The 20,781-nt window shown below is 34.8% G+C and overlaps 1 protein-coding gene across 12 annotated transcripts in view; it reads left to right on the top strand.

Annotated features, from left to right (window-relative positions):
* Positions 1-20,781, top strand: part of FOXP2 (forkhead box P2) — a 190,503-nt gene that overhangs the window by 127,741 nt on the left and 41,981 nt on the right. For all 12 annotated transcript variants that reach the window (XM_075208997.1, XM_075208999.1, XM_075209001.1 and 9 more), the window contains exons 9-13: positions 9,775-9,862; positions 11,412-11,495; positions 18,462-18,663; positions 19,053-19,129; positions 19,261-19,362. In XM_075208997.1, the coding sequence (XP_075065098.1) occupies positions 9,775-9,862; positions 11,412-11,495; positions 18,462-18,663; positions 19,053-19,129; positions 19,261-19,362 (553 nt within the window). The remainder of the gene's footprint in view (positions 1-9,774; positions 9,863-11,411; positions 11,496-18,461; positions 18,664-19,052; positions 19,130-19,260; positions 19,363-20,781) is intronic.

Here is a 20,781-nt window from a genome sequence, read left to right as displayed (position 1 = left end):
AGCTGCTTTGCCCAGTAAGGGGGTGATCACAGCATGGCTCCCCTATTTGCAACATGGGATGACAGGGGCCCAATTGGCCTAAAGTGGAAAACCCTTCAATATAATAAATTAGATTGATAGAAGGATGGCTAAACAGATAAATGTTTATTGTGGCTCATATCTGAATTTTGTTTTATTGGTTTTCTCTTGAGTTTTGCAGTTAGTGCCATTTTGTTTATGCCAAATCACATGTATGAGAGCATGTGTAAGACTGTATTATAGTAGTATATGATTTTTAGTCTTTAAAAATCTCCTACTTGGATATAGTGAATATATATAGCCTTTAAGAATAGATGATAAATGGTCCTACTTGCTCTCATAATTAGTATTTTAATTATATATAACATTCATTAGCATTCAATAACCAAACTGTCAGCTCATAAAGCATGATAACATGCAGGAATTTCCCAGTATAGTGATCAACTCTTTCTTCGGACAGCCCCACACAGCCATGTTTTAAGTGTTCCCTATGTGATATTATTTGAGTAACTTAGCGCTGGCTAAGTCATGTAGGTTAATTGTTCATGGTGGCAGGATGGTAGGCTGAGAAACTGAGGTCTGTACTGTCACTATCCTCGTTTTCTGATTTAAAAATGACAGTTTAAAGAGGGCAATCTGCAACCCACACAAAACATGTCACCTAAACCATCTGAAAAAATTGATTTAGAAAATGCACAGGCTTTATTGGATAATAGAAATAACATAAGTGAAGAGGAGAAAACTGTTTTTTTAGTAATAAACAATGCAATTCTGTTTGTAATATCGATTCAATCTATAATACAACTGTAAAAAAGATCTAGGACTGAATCAACAAAGATACTCAATTATTAGTCATTATTTAAAGAATAGTACAAAACCTAAAACAATAATCTGTGATAAAGATGTACTGTTTTCATAGATACTGTCCAATGACTTGTAGGAAGATTCAGAATCTAAATACTTGCTATGATTTGATGATGGTGAAGTGCAAAAAAGTGTTGATACAGGACCTATACCTCAGTGCACATATAAAGGCACACACTGACTTTTTGCATCTACATCGTCTTTATAAGATCTTTTCTTTAGATTTTGTGATATCACACTTACAGGCCTCCAAGTTTATCTGTTCTCTTGGCCTTAGTCCGATCTGTCTTATTTATCCTACTGGTGTGTTGCCAAACTGAAAACTGATTCCGCCATGTGATAGGACTGGTCTCTGTATGACCAGCATTATTTTCCAGTTGCTAGTTTAGTTTTAGTTTCTACTGCTGGTTTGTTCTGCCTATAACAGTGTCATTAGTACAATAAAAAAATGATTTAATGTGGACATCCCGGCCCTGTGTCGATGCTGCTGACAGATCTGGTCTTTGTGTAAAGAGATATGTTACAAAACATGCTCGCCAATTTGAAATTGGCAATTATTTCCCTTTATGCTTCTGGAACTTCTGATCTTTGATTTTTCAACAGTGGGTTGCAAGGTTCGAGACTTAAAATGCAGTGAAGGTGTCTACTTTTTATAGTAATGTGTTAGCAATGCAATATTTAAAAAAAGCAGGTAAAATTTGATCATTCACATTTAAGGTTAAAAAAACAACATTTTATTACTGTTCCAATGTAGTCATATGAAACTAATTATGAGTCCCCTTGTCTACATAATCTCCTTTATTGTTGTACGTATAGTCAATAAAGTCTCCAGTGCTACACATATGCCTGAATAGGAAAAACACAACAGGAAATCTATTAGTATACAAACCTGTATGCCAAATACAAAATACATCCAAAGCTAATTGGCCTATTTTTGCTGCTAACGCTTTTCTAACTTGATAAATGGTCCCAGTGCTACAGTGAAGCAGGTAAAGAGGCCATTTTCATCACTTAAACAAGCCATTTAAATCAGTTAGAGTTAGAGCTGAGCTGAACTGGGTTATTATGGAGCATGCTTAACATTTCAAATCTCCAAAGCTTATCTTGAAATATTGTATTTACAAGTCAACACATTACGACCAGCTTTAAAGAAAAAATGAAAATGGTCATTTTATTGTTTTAATCATCTGCTCCTGTTTATACATATGTATTTACCTCTTGATTGTAAATTAGGATTGCAAGTCAATATCACTCTTGAGGAACCCAAGTGTTCATCTCATCAGAGTATCAATGTTAGAGAAATGTAAATGTTAAAGAAATGTTAAAAGAAGTCTACAGCTTATGCCAAAGCAAAGCTAATCGAACAAATTCATGTTGGCACTTTATTGTCTCATGCTGTTTAAAAACACATGTTTGTTATAGAGCTTTCAATAATTAAACACAAAATAGTCTAATTTGTAGTTATTGAAGATAGCAGTGTGACTGAGGTTCACTGGTATCCAATAACCACAAAAAAATTGTGAGAACTAATATCTGTTTTATTTTAAGTTTATTGCTTCAGATATGAAATTACATACAGAATATTCAAATTCAGCTCACGCACTAGAACATTAGCCAATGAAACATAAAAAAGGAAAATATCAAAATACTAAACTTTGCCTATGCGCTTGTTAACCATTAACCTAATTAGACTGTAAACCACTTGTGAAATATAGGGAAGAAATTCCTGTTCCAGTTATTGTTCCGTGCATTTTTTGTAGAGGATTGGATACAGAGTGGCGCTATATGATGCAATTTGCGCAGTTAAAATATGTCCACGCAGTGCCTCAGGGCGGGGCTACTTTGGTGCAATGACATCACCACACTTGCCAGCTGACCTCCTACAAGAGTTGGCAAGTATGCCTCAGGGGCAGTGAATGATTCCACTGCAGAATATATAGGCGCTATATAAACAACTGTTAATCAATAAATAATATGCATGCAGAACTTTTAGCACTGTAATCCATACAAGGTTGCAGTAAATAGTAACATGCTGATGGTTACGCCAACATATGATGTAGCTCATTGTTAGGAATTTTTGAGACTCACTGAGTTTATCTAAATCTATAAATTGCACCGTTTTTTTTGTGCTAGGTATTAGCCCATCAAATAATGTCCTTTGTGGCACCTTACAATTAAAAGATCATGATGATGATATTCCAGGGTCATGAGAGGTTAGAATTCTGGAAAAAATAATCTATCCAATTTAAATATTTCTACTGGTAAAAGCTAAAACTTTAAACATGTTTTCTTAGGAGGAAAAACAACAAACACAGAGTGTGGGTAGGGAAAATCAGAGTATATAAAATCCCTTGGGCATATTTGGGCACCACCAGAGCCAAGATAGATAGACATTGCTGGACTGTTGTCAGTCTTGACAGTCTCACGTCAGTCTTGTTTAAATTTAAATTACTTCTAGGGATCAAACAATTGAATTTAAAATTTGTCCAATATACTGTGAGATAAGAGATACATTTTCTTAGATGTTGTTTAGAAATGAGAGTAGATGCCACTCACATACTCTCCTAGGTTCTGTTGTGTTTGTAGTTAAGTTTTTATTAAATATCTGCTGAAAGAAAACGCTTCACATTTACACACTGTGTACATGAGGCTAAGACCTCTCTCAGTCTCATGCAGTTTTTAAAGAATGCCAGTCAACCACATCATTTATTCCATTTTCAAAACAAAAATCAATATACCTATAAAGTGACCCATAAATTAGAACTGGCTCACACACTGTTTGTTCAAGCTGCCTTTCTGAAGGCACCCTTTGCATTTTTTCTTCACCTTTCTGTTTGAACTGCAGTCACAGTAAGAGGCTCATTAGGGGACATTAGGGAGTGGATCTAACCAGAATTCCATAGCTTGCTTTGCTCTTATTAATGCATAGTAGAGTAGAATGCATTTAAATATTTCATAGACATTCAGTAATTTGTGTGTAATCGTCTTGTTAGCAGACCAGCAGAAATAGAACAGGTCTGTGAAATGGTGTTTAGTGATTGCATGGTTAATTTACAGACCTTTGCCATCATGAAAAAGCATTATTGGGAGCTTATGAAATACTGAAATAGAACTAGCAATAAGTAAAAAAAAAAAGAAAAAAGAAATAGATAGAGGTTCTAGTAATAAGCATCTTGAAGGATAACAACCCATTTAGTCATTTTGAAGCAGCTATAATTTATGGCATATGCAATATATCAAATACATAAGATAGCATTATGGAGCATTCATATGAAAAGGGTATTTGCAACATTAGTTCTAACTTCCTGCGAGGTACATGATTAAATGATTAATGAAATGTCCCTTTGCATATGCATTTTAAACAGTAATTAGGTAGCAGTTCAGAAAATTCAGAAATCCTCATTTTTCAATATTATCTTATCCTTGATTTATAAATCATAGAGAATATTTGAACAGCGATATGTAATACCTGAGACATATATAAAGACATAAAAGAGAATATTTTCGACATGAAATAGTTTTAAGTACATAAATTTTGAATTATATGTTAATGTCGACCCTATTTATTTAATCTTTCTGCATTTCATTTGTATCCTTTGCCATTCCTGCACTTTGATTGGCATAATTAAGTAGGGGAATGAATAGGCTCTATTATTTTACATATCACTAGTAAACAATAGCAAGGAACGGAGAAGGGAGATATGGCAGAGGTATGTATGTGTTTTTCAAGTTCTCGGTAATCCACTGGAGGCTGTTCTATAAATGATCATTGAAGGGCTGCAAGCTAGCCTATAATTACAGGAAAGAAAGTGGCAGCTCTGGCATTTCATAACTATGTGTCCTCGAAAAGTGCTTTGTGAGTTTGTCACCAATGATAATTTAGATAGAGGCTCATTACTGAACATCACAACACTTTAAAAACCTTTCGCCTTCATGCTGGAGAATAAAGGACTATTTTAATGGCAAGGTTCTTTTGTATTCCTCTGAAAAATTCAATCAAGACAAAACCTTACCGACTATTATTATACTCTACGGTCTCTCTATTCTAATGAAAGCAGCGCAGATAAACTGAATATGAAGCCTTGAGCAGTTAAATGCAAACATTTTTTTTTTGTTCTCTAAACATATGACAAGAGTGGGTCGCTAAAATGTAAACATGTTTTAAGCCACTTTTGTGCAGACAGGCCCTGTTCTTTTTCTTTATCCTGATTTTTTTTAAAGAAATTGTGTTATATACATGTTCATTTATATGTCTTGTGCAAAATATCATTTGATACTACCGTTTGCAGTCAACATAACACATTTTGTTCTTTCTGCACCTTTCTACTGTTTAATCTGCAAATGAGCATTAGTGTCTTTATCTCTAGTGTGTGGGAATAGATATGTTACCAGAGCAATGAGTATTAACTTCTATTTTCAAATGCAGTGCAGCATGCATTAAAAGGGCCGATTATAAAATAAGCAGGACACAATATATGCAAAAGACTCTTCTGTAATCAGCACTAATATCCTTATGTTTAAGACTCACACATTTTGTGCCTAAGAATCTAATTTTAATTCAAATTCACATTTTAAAATTATAAGAAATATATTTAACAGCCTTTCAACTAGGAAAAAAACAGACCCTACTTTTCTTTTTTTTTATTTTTATAAATATTTTAATACATTATGCATATGTCACTGCATGGTGAAATTTTGCTTTAAATGTGGGTTTTACATATTTATTTGTACACATGCAAAACCCATATGTGTTTTAGGTTTGTCTAGTTCTTCATTTCTAATTTAAACATATGAAAATATTTTTGACATACATATACATTAGAAAATGTGTGTACTTTCAAATACATACAAATAAAAGTAAAACAAATAAATAGTTGCCAACATTTAAATACAGTTTCTGAGGGCACGTTAATTTTGGCGCGACACAACTGGACTAACCACAGTTACCATGAGACTGCTAGATTGAAGAAGGATGTGTGAGACGCGGGCTCTCTACTCCTATATTTTGCTTTGATTGAAACAAAGAGCTAATGTTTTTATGTTACAAGTTAAGTTGTCTTATCAGAGTACCCAGCCTGCCTCTCCGTGAAGTAAACAAGTATTTTTAGGTAACCCATGCTGTTTTTGTACTCCACATTTCAATATCACTGATGCACCATCACCTACATCTTAATAACTGTTTTCTAGCTGCTATGATTAAAACCAGAGGACACCAGATAATAGTGCCAGGTAGAAGAACTTCTTATCAATAATAATATTAACTGGTTTTTTTTTTTGTTTTTTTTTAAAAAGGTACATTTTCACAAACAAACATTAAAGGGACAAATTTTTAGTAGCTGGAATTTAAACACTACTTAAAATAATGGTTAAATGAGATATATACGTCTGTTGACATTGATCCTAATATGTATGGGATATAAAACCACATAGGTACATTATAAGGATATTACAATATAAAAATATGAGGCCATGGAGCTCTAATATCCATGAAACTCTAATATGTGAACTAATTTACTGTTAGGATACCTTTTCTCTTATAATACAGGAGTTGTAATAAAAAACAAACAAACCCACATAAATGGAACACAGAATCACATATTTGACTTTTTTTATAAGCCTCTGTCAGGGCCGTAACTAGGGCTGTGTGACAGGGGCGACCGCCCAGGGCGCAACGCCTAAGGAGGGCGCAAGTTAGGAATAGTTTAGGTTAATTTGGTTAAAATTGAGGTCTAGGGGGGTGGCGGATGTCTTTCTCGCCCCAGGCGCTAGAATTCTAAGTTACGGTTCTGGCCTCTGTGTATGCATACGGTAGTCTTTAAATATATGTAGGATGTAAAGGAGAAAGTATATTATATCTCAAGTCATACTGGTTTTTTTTTGCAAATGTAGGTAGTGCCAGCCTAAGTAATGGCACTTTGTAATAATTATACTGCTTTATGTACACATATTTGCTTTCTTACCATAGAGAAATTGCCTGCCTAAGGTTAGAGCTACAGTACCATATTTTAGTTAGTCTGATGTGTAAAAATTAATTGCAGAGATAAATCTCATGATTAGTAACCAATGGGTTCCTACAGGATTGAATGCACATTTAGATGCTGTAGCTGGTGATCCATTGGTTACAGACTACATAATTTGCCGAATGTGATTAATTTCATTGTACAACTAAGTATTGTTAGTGTAATCCATGCTTAAAATAACCAAGTTAGCTGTCCAGATCATCATCATCATCATCACCATTTATTTATATAGCGCCACTAATTCCGCAGTGCTGTACAGAGAGCTCACTCACATTAGTCATTGTATGTTTGGAAAATTTTATGCAGCCAGAAAGAGCTTAACAAACATGGAGAGGAGCAAGATTCTATTGGTAAACTAGTGGGAAACATAGAGGGAATAGTGAGTCAGATATTATGAAACCCATTGAAAAGAAAGAAATAAGCAGCAAGCATAGACATGTAGTATGTACAAGTTATAGAAGGGGCATAGAGTTAAATCTCTTTATGACTTTATTTTATTACACTACCAATGATTTATATGACTGCTTTCTGTTTGGGTCTTTAAATTTGACCGAAGCAAATGATTTTCTTGCAGGAATTTTTGTGCCCTTAAATACCTTAACTTCAAATCAACGTATCCATCTGCTTGCTGACATTAGTACTGCTGTTAAATTTAATACATGTATATTATTATTTTTATATTTGAAACATTCATATTTGTTATGTGCTCTATACAATATACAGTAATATGGACAAATGAAACAGTAAGTGAAGCATTCAAATATTAGTATAAGTACAAATTTAAAAATACTGAAACGTAATTAGCATTTACTGCTCCAAGAGGTTTTTTTGCAATCTTTAGTCGAAAATACATAAAGCAATATTCATGTAAGTGCTCGGTAATAAAGGGTTTAATAGAAGAGTCTAAGAGATCAGGTGCTTCCTGGTTCAGGGAGCAAAAACTGACACAATTGCCAAGCTGTCCGGTTAATGCATTTATACCCTCTTTGCGAAACTCAGCTAAGGCAGCTATGGCACTAGAGAAATATGACAAGTCCTCCACTATTCTGTTGACGATACTATTGATTGCATATTAACAACTCACAAACTCTGCACTAGAGCAAGGGCTGTTACATTTGTTTGGCATTATTAAAAAACAAACAACCATTCTGTATATGGACTGCTGTTAAAAAGTATTTAAACCCTTTAAGATTGTGGGTATATCATATTTCCATGACCAGACCACATTTCACAGTTTTGTTATGGGTTTGTTAAACCTAGAGCCATTTTTTTAAACTACTTTGTGCGTAGTTGCCAACATTTGAAACATGTTCCAGGACATCTTGCTGTTCAGCTGGTGCGGGTTACATAAGATACTATTTTGGGGGACAAATACCAATCATGTCAGATTTACTAAATGTAATAATAGTATACTTTTGTACACTGTAAATAGCAATTTGCAATCAATATTTACTTCTAAATCTACAGAATTTAAATATTTGCTAAAATTGCACCATTCACACATAATAGAGGGAATTTTATTGTGGAGTTGTCATTATTGAAAAATCGGGGCATTTCTAGGCACAAAAATGTCCAGGGACAAGTCTTAAAATATATACTGTATATATTAATGTACTATCATTTACAAGGAACATCCCATGTATACATTGATCCCCCATTTATTGTATTCATTTTTTCTGTGTTTTCTTTTTTTTAATTGTTTATCTATTTTTAACAACCATAGTATATGTCATTTATAGTACTCTAAATATGGTAATATACTGTATGTTTAGAAGGTCTACACTATCTCTGTCAGCGCTGACAGGTTGGGGAGACCTGAGCGTGATTCACTGATGTTATCATCCCTCTCTGATGTCACAAGATTTCTTGTGTTCAATGAGGAATAGGAATGCGAATGGTTTCATTAGGCCCGCTCCCCCTGCTGCTCCTGTGCTGTGGTCTGCAGAAAAATACAGCAAAATCGCATCATTAGTACCCGCTCCCACTCACTTCAGGGAAGGGAAATGGGCTAGATGTGGGAACTAGCACTGCTGTCCTGGGAGTCCGGGAGAACACCAGAGCCGTAACTTAGAATTCTAGCGCTTCAGGCAATAAAGACAATTGCCGCACCCCTAGTCCTCAATTTTAACCAGATAAACCTAAAATATTCCTAAATTGCGCCCCCCCCTTCAGTGTTGCGCCCTGGGCACTCGCCCCTATCACACAGCCCTATTTACGGCCCTGTAGAACACCTAGAAATTTGGGATTCTCCCGGACAAGTAGGCCATTATGTTGAAGGGATAATTAATAGGTATGTCAGACACTGCAAGTATGTGTGGTGTATATATATATAAATATATAGTGTGTTTAATTATCTTCTGAAAGGGCTGAAATGGGTCTGCAGTGTTGGAGCGCCACTGTCTTAAGAGAGACAAATTATTGCCTCTTGGCTTCCATTTAAGCTTATTGCAACATATGGAAATGAGTTTGCTCCAAAACTCAGTTAACTCCAAACAGTTACCAATTTTACAGCGATGTTCAGACCTACTATATTACTCTACACACATTTCAACACTGTTTTTAAATGTATTTTGTTTTTTTAAAAAACACACAGCAATGTCATATTGTTAGTATTGTGATTATGTACAAATTGTCACTGTGGTTCCATATTTAAATGGTACTGGCATTAGTGTCTTGCACCTTATTTTTTAAATGACAGACAAAAATGTTAATTGTTAATAACTGGGTTTTGCATTCATGTGTTTGTTTAATGAATTAAGGCTTTTTTTGTGATCTGGATGCTTTTTTAAACCTAACCAGGTTATGAAGTGATTAGAGTTAACTTTGGTGCAAATGATAATCTCCTACCAATTTTGTTTACTTTCTTGACCAGGCACCTTAACAATGAACATGCATTGGATGACAGAAGTACTGCTCAATGCAGAGTCCAAATGCAAGTGGTTCAGCAGCTGGAAATTCAGGTTGGTGATCAGTCCAGACAATTATGTTCATAGATACAGAAGCTAGCAATGTTGACTGCTGATATAGACCAACTGGTCCATGTACTGTACCCATTTCACGTATTAATTATTTATATCAATTCCATGGGCTGGAAGTATATTCCAGGCATCTACTACTCTATCAGTAAATTAGTATTTTTTAACTGTACTCTTTGCTCATACTACATTTTTAGTTATATTGTAGCCGACAGTGAATTGTATTTAAATTTTATTTGATGGTAGATAATGTTGTTAATATAAATTAGAGTTTGAAAAAATACAGGATGTATGAGCAGTTCTGTAAAGCTGTATAAATACAGCTGCCCTTATTGGGTAGTGTCACTGCACGCAACATCTCAAAGTCTCAGGTTGTTACTTATTGATCCACCTCTTCTTTGATGTTTCAAGAATACAGTAGATGTACAATTTGGATACTTTTCACTACATCCAGTCTGTTGTGGAAAACTGGATAAGTTGTGTTTATCTTTTTTTTTGCTGTTTTTGGAGAAACAAAGAGCAGTAGTAGTACAAAAATGACTGTATAAGATCAATAGATTTCAATAACAGCTTTATTAAATAATCTTGAGTAAAAGTGTATGTGTTAGATTTACTAACATTCATCATTATTTATTTAGTGTGTAGTCATCAATATAAACATCATTAAATAACTGTACACTATTGCTCCTATTTGCCGTCAAAGGAAAAAGAGAATATACAGTTAAAGCCCCTTTGATGACTCTGCTTGCAGGGTGACCAATTATTCTGTATTTTATGCTGTGTTTGACTGATAGCAAGGTAAGGTCCATCAGTTGTAATGAGACTCTGTACAATGTAGATGCCGTCTCAGTGGCAGAGTTTAGCATTTCACACTGTTTGGTCCCTGTCATTCTCTAGAATTAGATTGATGATGGCAGCGTACTGAGGGCACAAACTGGACCCCGGTGTAGAAGGATGAAGTGAAAGGATGGTTCTGGACAACAGTTTGCTCAGAGAACCCTTCACCTCTGCATAGACAAGGGCATTAGTCCACTGCTAACTCTGTCCAGACAGACACTAAAGAGCTTATTATAAATGATTTTAGTCACTTGCTACTACTGGGACATCTCGGCTATGTTATTTGTAAAAAGATAAAAAAAATGTTTTTGGTAATTCAGTGCACAAATGTGCTGCAAGACGAATCAACTAATCAAATTTTAGCTTGAGTTTGTTTCACTTGCACTAAAATGATCAACGTCAATAACAGGTTGGTTTCTGTTTGTTACAACATATTTTTATTGTTTACATATTCTTCTGAAAAAGCCTTCACATACGGCATTGCTTGGTTCTATCACCTCTACACCTAAGGCAAACTATACATGGTTTCTCTTATCCTGTGACCAAAGAGCATTTTCATTCATACAGTATGCAACTCTGCATTTTATGTGCTGGATTCATTACATGAAGACATGCTTGATGATAAGATGTATCACTAAGATAAAATAGCTGTATCAGTCATTTCTGAAATGCTTCTGATTTTACTCCTTCTTAACAGCTTTCTAAAGAGCGTGAACGTCTTCAAGCAATGATGACCCACTTGCACATGCGACCCTCAGAGCCCAAGCCATCTCCAAAACCTGTAAGTGCATATTGCTTTATAAACAGTAAATAGGTCTATACATGTAACCGACTAAGAAAATGAACAATTTTGTGACAGTTAGAAAACAATGAGTGTGATAAAAAATATTGCAATAAAATGGATGTAAAACGCAATATCTGGTCAAATTGTATGTTTCTTTAGAAGTAATGTTATCTTTAACACAATCTATCCAATCTACACTGTGGGTGATACTAAACAAACTACACCTCTAAGTGCAGAAATCATTACTTTCAGAGCCAGAAAAGATATCTAAGTGTGATAGTTTCACTCATTCCAGCAGAATATCTGCAGTTCTTTTAGCAAAGTAGAGTAAAAGACGGGAAAACATCAATTCAAAATGTCTTTAGAAATTGTCATTGGATTTAAAACATGTTGCGAATTTGTATTAGCTTCAATTATATTGGACTGCCTAATTTTAAAGTAACTCATTTTAAAGGCTGTCAATTGCCAGGTTTATAGTTGCAAGAATAGTGGGGGAGAGGGATTGTAGATTTGTTTTGCTATTGGTATTTTATAGTCATATTAAGTAATGGAATGGTTTGGCTTTCATTATAATAGAGAGAAAAGTGTGTTTATAATTGGATGATTGTATTTTCCCAAAATTGTTAATAACGGCCAATCTTCAGGGTTGCGCTGAACAGCAAACTTTGTATTTTATCATGGTGGAGTTCTTTTTAAAGTTAGCTTTTAATGCAATCCAACATGATGAAATTTTTTATTACATTAAGTTATTAACACTTCAATTTCCATATTGCTTAATTTGAGGTGCACATCAACTTTTTATCATTTCCACCAAGGGTTAATGAACTACCACTGCTTCTGTCTACAATTTTGGGGTTGTTTGCATTTATGAGGTGTCGTTTAGCTGGAGTAATATATGAATTGTGTAACATTTTATAAGTTTTCCTTGCAGTAACCAAAGTATTTTGTTGCAGAGTAGTTATAGAGTTCTTGATTGCATGCCTTCATGAATAATAGTGTTTTTGGCGCTGTGTTTCGTAACATGCCTCATGAATTTTCTGGTGCTAGATGTTGTAAATTGACTCTGGTGATAAGTAACTCTGTGAAAGCCATAACTGTGGCTCATATCCATGTGCCAACAATGGGCCTCATTTAGCGTAGTAGGGGAGTGGTGTAAATGTAAAATCATTAAGTACCTTTGTGGAACTATGTTCTATGATCACCATCAGCAGCACGTACCTTTACACCAGGGTGTCGGGAGCCACAAATGATACGCGGCGTATCCCGAACAGCGCCTATAATAATAACAACTCTCCGGGCTTATAAGTATCAATAGACTGATTTATACCAGAATAATCATTTTGTTTATAAAGAAACACAGCGGATCTTGCTTGCTATTCTTCCTTTTTACCGGGCTAATACACTATTAACCCATCGCAGCCTGTACACTGATAAAGTTCAGGGTAGTGTTGCTATTCTTTGATGGAGCCTGGTGTTTCATTTGAATAAAATTAGTTTTTTCATAGCTTCCTATAGCACAATGTAGGTAATCACAAGATAGAATAATTGTCTCATAAATCCATCCGGAATCTACAGCTTGTTCTTTTCCAATTAATTATTCAATCAGTGAATTTTTTAAAACTCCAGCAGCATGGTTACATCTACACTAATAAAGAATTTTCAGCCTATAATCCAAAACAGAACCTGAATGAATAATGTAATTGAAGTATTACATTACATAAACCACACATGAAAGAATTGCTAATTGTGTTTGATGGTGAGCAATTAATACAGAATCTTAGATGAACAATTTAAAGCAAGACCACAGTTTAAAGATCCCACTGAAAAGAGATATCTCAAGTAGTGAATACAATTACAGAAGTTAAAAAATGGCAATACAAAAAGTCACAATTTTTTGCACTGCACAAAAAACCTTAAAATTGATATGATAGTAGAGATTTATGATCTCACGGGTACAGTCTCAGTTGAGACAGCCCACACATTTGATAAATATTAATAGGATGAATTTATTACCAGGGAGAAATGAGCTCTGTTGGTTCATCACTGCACCCTTAACAGCTATCAGTACATGAACACAAGGTGCAATCGCACTATTATATGACCCCATTTACTCTCTGAATGGTACTTCATTAAACGGTACCTTTTGGCCATGCTATGGATGGATGAAAATCAAAGTTATCAAGGCTGCAAGTCCTGAATAATGAGTTTCACCCAACCTTGAATATATTCAGATGAGCTAAGGTGGTTAAGTGTTCATCTTAGTTTTTACATGCTTTTCCTTAGTTAATAATACATTCCTCTTTATCAGTTCATGATTGCATGCCTACAAACATGTTATGCTTGTTATGGCCAGCTGCTAAAATAACTTATCGGAATGTTGTAAACATATTCATTTGCATACATATAGAAATTTAAATTTCTGCTGCTTATTTTGAACATATTTTCTCACATATTTCTGGCTTTAATCTTTTTTATTGTATTATGAATTGTGGATAGCAGGATTCCACAGTCTTGCCTGATACTCCTATATAAATTGATACAAGACTTGTAAAGTAATGTAAATAATATATATCGCTATGCTCTAACTCAGTCTGCAGCTTTAGGGAGTCCATGAAACGTGTTTTAAAAATATGGAGCAAATTATGCAGTGTCCTCGCTCAGCAGACTTTATTTTTGGCTGATAGTACAGGGGTGGGTAATCAAGAGGAAGGAAAGTTGACAGTTCATGGATAACTGCAGACTTGGAAATTAAGACAGTCTTTTAAGGTGCTACTGACTCATATGTAGCACAGTGCAAACGCTTAGCTGTGCAACTTAGAACTGTAATGGGAAAGTTTATTTCAAACATTGTAATCCCGTCTAAAAAACAGTTTTGAATCTTTTTAAAATTGTTTTAGTTTCATTAAAAAGGTTTTTTGTTTTTTATTTTTACGAAAATTAAAATTAAATCTTTTTTTCTTTATTTAATTCCTTTAAAAGCCTGTTTTACATAAATAATTTGATACATCTATTGATATGATTTAGATGAAGGTGATTTTTTTCAGGACCTGTCAGTATTCATGGGTTCAAAATATAGAATTTTTGGGTGATCACATAATCTTTGCCAGATCATTTAATCTTTGCCAGATTACATAGTGTGTAGACAGGATATCTACTGTGTTACTTGGCTTCTTTCTGCATATATCATACTTACTATAGTGATACCATCAAGGTTTTAATGCAAGTAAAGATGTATGAAAAATAACACGTGCTTCAGACATGATTGAGTGATGTGTTTTAGGTGTGTTCTCCATAAGGTTTACATCTGATGCACCTTTATCAAGACAATCTATTGTACTGCTAGCATACATGCATCCTATTTTAATGTGCCTTTTGTTCATTATTTAGCGGCTAAAAGGCTCGCTTGTGGGCTTTCTTTGAGTTGAACGCAATTCAGGTGCCTGAGTATAATACGCTTATATACATCTATAATACAATTATATATGATCTGAGCATGCGCACAAACCACTTGGTTTGTAACCAGTGCTTTGTGCTCTTGCGCAGAAATTAAAAGCTTGTTATATGCTAAAAACGCAAATTGCGTTCAACTCAACAAGCTCCTAGGGGGTAAATGTATGAACGTGCGGGTTCTTCAACACCCACGTGTTCAGCGTGTTCGGCGATTAAATTTCAAGCGGCGCTGCATTGTAAAGGGAAGTTTCCCTTTACAATGCAGCGCCGCTTGAAATTTAATCGCTGAACACGCGGGTGTTGAAGAACCCGCACGTTCATACATTTACCCCCAGGTGTGAATAACCCTGTAGTTGCCTAATCTCCCCTAATGTCCGGGATACTGACGAATTTCTGGAAGTCCTCCCAGATCAGTAGGTCTCCATCCCGAATCTTCTTGCGAAGTGGACATGACGAGCAGTGATTGTGCAAGTTGCTACAAATTGCATAATTTTGAACTGCAGGCCGTGATGATGCAATCCCCTCTTCCCCTCCTCACTTGCCCCTTAGACCTTTCCGCAAGATCTCCCAGTGTAGGGAAGCATGCCTTAAAGTTGTATTTTCTAATGTAGAAATGTCAAATAAATGACATCAATCACTTTCCCTTACAATATTACATCAAAAAGGGAAAGTTGTAAAAAATATTTTGACATTTCAAAAATTAAAGAAAATAATGATGTTTGAAAACACGGTATAAGATAACACTTGTTTTTTTAAATTCTAAACCTATACAAATATTATAATTAAATGTATATAACATAACTATATATTATAATCAAATGCTAAAGTGCCATGTGGAATTTGCATGGACCTGTTGCACGTGACCTTCACCTGTGTAATCAGGTAACTATAACATACACAAGCATTATTTTGCAAACTTAAAATGCTGCTTTGAACCCTCTCTCAGAGTTTTAATGACAGAAAAATAATGCTAAGGTCATTGATCATACTAATAGGTTAATTGGCTGCTGACAAAATTAACCCTAGTTTGTGCGTGTCTGTGTGTGTGTGTGTTTGAGAATTTAGACTGTAAGCTCCAATGGAGCTGGGACTGATGTGAGTGGCAAAAATTCTCTTTACAGCGCTGGGGAATTGTTGGCGGTGTATAGCTAAATGGTGATGATGATTGATCGTTATAAAAAAGGAGATTATGAATATACAGAGGTTTTTAAGAAAACATGATGGGTTCATGACAGTCATAACAGTTGTGCATGCTACATTCTTAAAAACCCTTGTAGTTGTGCATCCATTTTACATAGGCACCCAAAAGCATTGCTGCATTAGTAATGCATTCATATGGGCATGAACGTATGGTTACATTTATGAGAGACCTATGGGTGAAGAAGTCTTTTTGTGTTTGCTTGTAGAGTTCCTCTTTTACTTTACATATAGTAATAAACAAACAACTTACTGTTAGAAAATGTAATAAATAATAATAGTGACAATTGATTGTAGAAATATCCACATGTATAAACCTGTAACAGTTTTTATAGGTAGCCCCCAAACATGTGTCTTGCAGTATTTTTAATGACAGGTTTAACTGGCCATGTTTTAAATTTTTTTAAATGTCAAGCAGAATGTCATATTGCCAAGTCCTGTCCCCGATGACATTATTGAGTGGCGCAAGTCACATTTGTAGTAAATAAAATCTCTTGTTAACTGTGCATTTTAGTTAATTAATTTTTCACCTTTGTAAATGTCCCTCAATGTAGCATTGTTATATGATACTGACTGTTCGTTAAAGAAAAATGTAACACGTTTTGTCTCTTTGAAATATAACCTTCCTCTTTCGCATTCAAAAGAAAACTGAATTTCCGTGCAAAGCTTTTTTCTTATGTCAAACAATAATAGACTTTTATGGTATAGTATGTTTGCACTTTTCAATAACCATACTAAATATGTAGGTAGCCTTTAGTTCAGAGGTTGTGAAAGATATTGTAGCATACATGAGATGAGCAAGCACATACAATTTGTTTTAAATGCATGAAGTATAGCATTTAGTAATATCATCTCAGCCTTTTTATATACGTAACAAAGAATTCCCATTTTACTCTGCTGGCTTTGAGTGGGAGCTGAATAACAGTTTGTGGTTTATTGGGAACAGATGCACTTGGGGATGCCTTCAGGGTGCCAGTCGTTATTATTAGACTGCTAATGTGCTTCTTCTGGCTGCTACCCAAGAAAGAGGAACAATTAGCTGGCATATGTTAATTTTTGTTTCCTTAACAAATCTCTCCACTGACTAAATGTGTAAAACAAATCCACAAAGAAAGATCAATCAATGCCGTACACACCATTTCTCTCTATTAAAAATATGTTTGTATCAGAAAGAATGTTTGGGATTTAAAAGGGCAGGTGTTGCTAAATTCCATGCAGAAACAGATGACTTTTATATGTTTAGGTGAAAGGCTAATACAGTGTGCAGACAAATAATTACTACAAGCTTCTAGCTAGGTATTTTAACACTTCCTCCTCTGGAGAAGCGTGAAGGGGTTAAGTAGGGCTATGAATCAAATTACCCGCACATTATCTCTGATGAATACCATTCAAATTATGGTTGTAATCATTGCAAGTGTTTCACTACTTCTAAATTTTGCTAATTGGATGCTATTTATGGCCAGAGAGGTGTGGTAGAGGTGATGAGGGTTTTTTTTTTATAATGAGGAAAGTTGGTTCGCTATGGGTATTAATAAAGGACACATTTTAGAAAAGATTGCATATATTTTCGCACCTATTTTCCTTTTCTCTACTCTGACACCCACTTTCCAGGGTATATCAGCAGTAAGTGACACTGTAATCACAAATTGAAAATGATCCTTCCAGAGGAATTGGCAAACTTGACATTTCATTATATTTGTTAACACATGCCACACATGATTGTTAGTGAGGAAATACCATTTCCCTCTCCCCATCTCCAATCAGATTTAATTTGAAAAATTTCAGCCTCCTCTGGCTAATTTGCAATTAAGACAATTTTGTTTGAATATGTAGTAATGTCATTACCATTCCACCAAATTAGCAAGGAGACTAAAGGTCAGTGTAAGATTTTCCAGCTGGTTGGAGCTTCTCATCTGATATTTAGGACTACGAACAAACACTATGGCAGACTTGGAATATGAACTTATCTTATTCAATTTTTTTTTGTTGATAGTGAGTTTAAATAATTCACTAATCAGAGTACACTTTATTTGTAAGAAACAGTCTGTAAAGTTGAGTTCACTGTTACATATTTGGCCAAAGTACCATTTCAGAAGATTAATATATAATCTCTCCCTGTATTCTCTAATTAAAGTTCATGTAATAAAATGTTATCTCATAATGATTTGGAATATGTGATTTTTACTCACAGCAAGTAGGTGCAAATTTCCATGCTAAATAAATAGAAAAGTACTTCTATGCTTGAACTTATGTATTTTGTGAATGTTTGCATATCTTTATTTTTTATTTGGTCTGTCTCATTTATGTGTTTTTCAGCTAAACCTGGTGTCTAGTGTCACCATGTCTAAAAACATGTTGGACACATCCCCACAGAGCTTACCTCAAACCCCAACCACACCGACAGCACCTGTCACTCCAATTACCCAGGGACCCTCTGTAATCACTCCGGCCAGTATACCCAATGTTGGGGCCATTCGAAGACGACATTCTGACAAGTACAACATTCCCATGTCCTCAGGTATACTGAACATTGCTTTATTTTCTGCACTGAACGTGTATATTGCATATGCATCAGTTAATGAGGGACAGTTTATCTGTTTTTTTATTTTTTTTATTGTAGAATTAGAAATGTATCACATAAGAGTTTTGGATTTGTGAATAAAGAAATTAGTATAAACACTTTTTGGCGCAGAAGTTAGACATAGCTAGATCATAGTTTATGTATATTAGAGGGGAGTAGTGGAGGGTACAACAAATTATGGACATTTTTAATAGATCTCAGGTAAGAGATGTAATTGATTGAAGTTTACATTGCATATCTGTTTATAGTATCACTTTATATTCATTTTAATTATTTGTTATTCATCTTAATTATATTTATAATAACACTCGCTTTATGTTTTATAGAAATTGCTCCAAACTACGAGTTTTATAAAAATGCAGATGTCCGTCCTCCGTTCACTTATGCAACTCTCATAAGGCAGGTAGGTATGCGGAAATGGAAGTTTTATTAGATGAGCATGCAGTAATAGTTCAAGATGACACAGAGATTCAATTGACATCTGGTCTAGTTAGTAAGTCTTTTAATGTCACTATGCATCTTGTCTCATTTCAGGCTATCATGGAATCAAATGACAGGCAGTTAACACTTAATGAAATTTACAGCTGGTTTACACGGACATTTGCTTACTTCAGGCGTAATGCAGCAACTTGGAAGGTAACTACTTTCAAACAGCCTTAGATGCCTCACATACTTGCTGATAGCACAAGGACCATTTATTTCCATGACATAAGCAGATTAGTATCTGCGTCCCCTCTTTTTAACCTGCCTCTTGAATGGAATGAATTCTCTCTCTCAAAATGACAAGTGAAAGAATAATTTTGCCTCTGATATCGTTTTCTAATTTGGTGCAATTAATAGCAGAGGCTTGGCAGAGAAATGAGGGCCTGACACACTAATTACAGTGTGAGCACTCAATCATCAACACCTTTGTTAGTCGCACTATATTACTTTTTCTCTTGCATATTATTGGCTAATTAGTTTGAAAAATGTCTGTTTGCCTTGTGCAACAAATGGAGGCTGTAGGTTTTGTCTCGATCTGTGTCTTTTGTACACATCATAGCTCATCATACAGACTGAAAATGCCACTGTAGTGAGGACCGGGGCTACTCAGCTGGAACTAAAAAGAAAGTAAAGTGAATATTATCCTGTCAGAACATAAATGCAGTTTATTTACTTAGACAAAAGGGTTCATCTATATCCCTGTCCAAACACCCTCATTGTCTGGATCCTACAGGGTGCTAAAATGTTACTGGTGTCCATCTATATCTGGTAGAGAGCAATGTCTGGCAAGATAAGGGTACTCAGCGCAGTCTAAGTGAACTGTTTTATTTTCATTTCAAAAATCAGTCAGAAACATCAATTAGCCACAAGCCATTTCATACAAAAGAGGGAAATGTTTGTAGCTGAGGAGAACAGAGGCGGCAAAGCACTCATCAGCATACTAAGAATTTTCAACTGTGAGATATGCTAAAGTGAATTAATTTGGATTTAAAATGCAAATGAATTTGGCAGGCGATTACAGATATATGAGTGTGAAAGGTTTATAATGCTTTTCATTTACAAAATGTTTAGAAGTTATTAGCTGCTGTGTGGCACAGCGAAATGATGCAATTGTTTTATTTACGCACTGCTAACGGATACACATTTTGTTTAGTGAAAAATAACGACAGCAACCTGCATAGCATCTACTTAACGACTTTTTCAATAGGTAATATTTATGTTGAAGATTTGCATTTTCTTTTGTTACTCATTAGAGATTGTACAGAATTTTCTGTCATTTGATTTACTGAAAGAAATTTAAAAAGAAATGAAAGGTGATTTAATATCTTAGCTCGGTCTCATCTCCACAGCTCGGGGATCCAGCAAAACTCATTCTGAACAGCTTATTAGTTCTAACTATATCGCATGCATAATAAAACTGCTCATTTGCTCATTAATATTAAAATTATCATATTCCGAGCCATGGGCATTAAGATCAATCAAATCCTTGGATTTCAGGTCAGATGCTAGATCTGCTTATGCTTTTTTTCTTTTTTTTTTTTTTTTAAAGAATTCTCCTCTTAAAGCAAGCCA

The sequence above is a fragment of the Mixophyes fleayi genome, chromosome 4 (assembly GCF_038048845.1).
Source record: "Mixophyes fleayi isolate aMixFle1 chromosome 4, aMixFle1.hap1, whole genome shotgun sequence".
Lineage (NCBI taxonomy): Eukaryota > Metazoa > Chordata > Amphibia > Anura > Limnodynastidae > Mixophyes > Mixophyes fleayi.
The sequence above is the reverse complement of the archived record's forward strand: the minus strand, read 5'-3'. Positions and strand labels throughout refer to the sequence as shown.